The sequence below is a fragment of the Centropristis striata genome, chromosome 20 (assembly GCF_030273125.1).
Source record: "Centropristis striata isolate RG_2023a ecotype Rhode Island chromosome 20, C.striata_1.0, whole genome shotgun sequence".
Classification (NCBI taxonomy): domain Eukaryota; kingdom Metazoa; phylum Chordata; class Actinopteri; order Perciformes; family Serranidae; genus Centropristis; species Centropristis striata.
The window spans coordinates 8,606,577-8,610,729 of record NC_081536.1 but is presented as its reverse complement, the minus strand read 5'-3'; the positions used below and the strand labels follow the sequence as shown (position 1 = coordinate 8,610,729).

At 36.1% G+C, this 4,153-nt stretch overlaps 1 protein-coding gene across 2 annotated transcripts in view; it reads right to left on the bottom strand.

Moving 5' to 3' along the window:
- Window positions 1-3,683, bottom strand: part of nsmce4a (NSE4 homolog A, SMC5-SMC6 complex component) — a 5,878-nt gene extending 2,195 nt beyond the window's left edge. Inside the window, exons 1-4 of one of the 2 annotated variants that reach the window (XM_059359490.1) lie at window positions 3,599-3,683; window positions 2,659-2,882; window positions 2,486-2,566; window positions 1,417-1,547 (exon numbers count right to left, since the gene is read on the bottom strand). In XM_059359490.1, the coding sequence (XP_059215473.1) occupies window positions 1,417-1,547; window positions 2,486-2,566; window positions 2,659-2,860 (414 nt within the window). In that variant the 5' untranslated portion in view covers window positions 2,861-2,882; window positions 3,599-3,683. Of the gene's footprint in view, window positions 1-1,416; window positions 1,548-2,485; window positions 2,567-2,658; window positions 2,883-3,322; window positions 3,464-3,598 lie in introns of those variants that run through there. The other variant, XM_059359491.1, reaches the window with a different exon arrangement.
- Window positions 3,684-4,153: the final 470 nt, after the last annotated feature.

Genomic DNA, 4,153 nt, shown 5'->3' with positions numbered 1-4,153 from the left:
AGTTGCGGTTGACTCATCTTTGTCCAAAACAGAATAGGGTATTGCCATTTAAGTGAGACTTTCCCCCATTAGAAATAAGAGGTAAAGAACACTGAAATCAAGATATGAAACTGCAGTCCATCTGTGAAGGTTGTCTTTATGTTGTTTTAAAGGTTGTGTTAAATGATATATGTGTATATATATGTGTATATATGTATATGTTCTTTATGTACAGTGCTTAACAAATTTATTAGACCCGCTTGTGCCACAGTTGTCCTGAATTAATAGCATTAGTAATTACCAAAATATTTTTTTTTATTTTTCTGCAATGGTTAATACAACAGTATGAAGAAGCTCTTTAACCAAAATTATATATTTTTTGCTAAAATATAATTATTATTGTTATCCATGATATTTCTAATTTACTGTTTTTTTTTTTAATTGAAAATAGTAAAGCACATTATTATTTCTTGATTAAGAAGTCAAATTATAGTTATATACTGGCATTCCTGAACAGAAAAAATAGTTCTAGTGGTTGAATGTTATACGTGTCAAATAAACAATAACAATAACATTTTAGTTTTAAACAAGCTTTAGAAAGATTTCTAAAATATTAATGTTTTCTCGTTTCTATGACAGGTGGTCTAATAAATTTGTTAAGCACTGTACATATCAGACGTGTACAGGGGAAAAAAACTGCCAGTTGTAAATAAAATTACGACTTCACGTATGTTAACTTTGTCAGCCAATAGAAGGGACTTGTTCAAACTTAAGTGTGAAATACTGTAAACAATAAAAGCTGGCCGAGTTATTGGTCTAGCTCAGGGGTCGGCAACCTGAGGCTCCAGAGCCACATGTGGCTCTTCAGGCCAGCAGCAGTGGCTCCCTGTGGCTGTGACAACAAAATTATAAGAAATGAAACAGTTATTTCTTTACATTTTAATGTTCATTTAGCATTGGTGTAGGCCCAAAGCAATTTGTATTCTTCAGTTGTAAAAATGTGACTCATATTTATGACATTATACTTTTTTTTAACATTCTAGTCAACTAAAATGCTTACGAAAGTCTACGGCCCGGTGCCTCAAACTCTAAATATTGCCAACTTCAAGTCTAGTTTTGCGTTGATGCATTCTGAAAAAATCATATTAATAAATGCTCATTATGACCTATAATTAATGCTAGTAGACTAATTTAGACTCAGTAGGCTGTTTTATCTTCATTGTTATGCTCAAAATAAGGTTTGTGGCTCCATAACTACATTTTTCCCTTTTTTTGGCCAACAGTGGCTCTTTTGTTAGTATAGGTTGCCGACCCCTGGTCTAGCTCTACTTCACACAGGACACAACACACCCTAGTAATGCATGTTTCTGTGATTTAAACACTGCTAACCAACATTTTATGTACGTAGTTATGTGTATAAAAAATAAAGTTACTCACAAGATGCTCAGCAAAAGCACTGGGATCGAAAGCAGTGCCCTCAGCAAAAAGTTGGCTCGCTTTCTCCTTTCCCAGGTCTGTGGCCACTACAAGGAGCTGGGCATCCAGAGCTGCTTCTCTTGCCTGCCGGACTGCAAGGAAACACAGTAGTGCAAAATTAAAAATGGAGGGCTGCGTGACTACAATGATACATGAGTCAGTCACTCTGGATAATACAAATATAACATTACTGTATATCATCAACCTGTTAAAATAATCACCTAGCTCATTTTTTTCAAGTTTTGCAGGAAACACAAAAAAAATTCACCACCAAGTGTAACATATGGCATTTATTGATCATTTCACTCAAAAAGGATGTAACAAAGGATGGCTATTGGCATAATAATAACACTGTATGTAAATTATGTAACTTAAGAGAAATAAATTACTTTTTTTAATTTTTTGAACATGCCTTTGTGACTTAAGCAAGATATGGTAACACTTTATTTTGAATGTGTCTACATAAGAGTCACACAAGCCTGTCAGAAACATGACATGACAAGTATCATGAGCATTAATGTTACTTCAAAGTGTCATTAATGTTCATGATACATCCCATGTCAAGTTTATGACACGCTCATGTCACTCTTATGTAGACACCTTAGAGTAAAGTATTACCAATATTAGTGTCAACAATAAAACACTGATAAACTAAACTGATAACTAAACAATCTCCCTCTAGCTCTTCTTTGCTGGGTTCTTATCTGATGCCTATGAATGTGGCAAATTGTTAAAGAAGTGATGATCTTTAAGGGGTAAAATCACATGATCTGATCAACTGAGGATGTAGGCGATTTTACCATTGGTGGCTGGCGTCATGAGGAGATGATTTAGGCAAAAAAAAACCAATTTTGACAAAAAACGACTTAGGCGATTATGTGACGATATGTATACAGGAAATATTCATAGGCAATTCAGAGTTGTTATTATGTTTGGTTTATTGGATACACAACCCTGCAGTCTATTCAAGGATCAAGCATTGTCACTGCATTTCAAATTCAACATTTCTGTATAGTTGTATCAGACCTACCATCTTTAAAAAGTTTGTTTGCCTCTTCTAAAACTTCTGTCAGCCTGTTGTTGGAGGGACTCAGCATATCTTCCCTATTCTCTGGGGGGAGAAAGAGCACAAGACGTGTCAAACAGTAAACAACAACAACGTCTGTCACCTGTCACACACACCTGCCTCTCAGTCTGACTCACGTTGCACTGAGTTGATGAGGTCTCTGTACTTGCTCCGTATCTCTCTTCTGAGTCCCGGGTCATTGTCCTCGTCGTGCAGGTCAGCTGGGCCGAGGCCCCCGTCGCCTCCGTCACTTTGCTGTTGGTCTCCTTTTCTTCGGACGGCAGGAGCGCCATTCTGCCGCGGAGATTCATCATCATTACCGCCTCTTCTCTTATCCATTACTAGTCAGTTACAGGACGGGCTGTTTGTTGTCAGAGAGAAACACGTTGATGCAAAGCAGGTCTGAAGTAGGTTTCTGTTTGTAAATAGTTTAGCTCATCAACTACCCAATAACAACAATTCTTGAAGCAAAATAATAAAGGTAATCGGGTTCCGGCTTAAGTTTACGTTTTGGCATAGACATTGATCTTATTTTGCGGCATGAAAAGCAAAATCGCCGGGTCTCAGAAAGTTTAGCCAAAGATGTTCGGAAAAACAAGACAACAATCCGATACTGTCGCTCATTTACTACGTGTCCAATTGCAATATGTTGCAATTGCCAGTTTAACCACTAAGCGTTAGCGTTACATGATATAGAACAACAAAGCACAGGCTTGGTGTTTCTGCAGATAGGTTAATACGTTGTTTACAAACATTTCACAGCACAACACACAACAAACTCTGATCAGTTATTAGCCAAACCAGAAGTCAATTTTGGCCGGAACGGCGGCCAATGCAAACACGGAAGTCCCGAACAGTTCACTATCTTGATTCAGTTAGTTTCAGTTCATCTTTGGTCCCAGCAAACATTAGCCCATATTAGCTAGCAAAATCAGTTGTGTTAGCAGCGTAGCTGAACGTTAAGACCTTTAACTCTCCTGCCTAAGCAAAGGTCAAACTAACAATACACTCAAAGCGTCCTCTGATTACTATTAAACTAGATCGATAACATTTTTTAGATAACTTCACCATAGTTACCTGTGTGACAGACGGAAGGCGCGCTTGGATAATTTCAGTAGTGTTGACAAAGACGAAGTTGGTTTTGCATTGGTAACGCTTCCTTCGTCTTTTCCTATCTGAGAGAGGAAACTTTAAAAAAAAATGCCAGTTGAAAATAAATACTATAATAATAATAAGAATAAGAATAATAATAATAATTATTATTATCATTATTGTTTAATAAAAACAATCTGTGATGTTCTTATCAAACCCCCTAAATATCTTCTTTAAACTATCAAAAACTATAAACTATCAAAATATCTAATGTGTCATCATCAATATTTCAGAATTAAGAAAACAAACAAAAACAAAGCAAATTTGGAACAGACAGGCCAGACTGAGACAGCTAATTGATTTGGACTGAGATGTGTCCTTATCTAGATCCTAGATGAGACAAAACAAAAATAATATCTTACATAAATTTGATAATCAAACAATTGATAAACTAAGAACGGTGTACCTAAAATTCCTTATACCCCCCAAAATGAAAGAAACACACTTTAAAATTATGAACAACATTTATCCCTCTAAAGA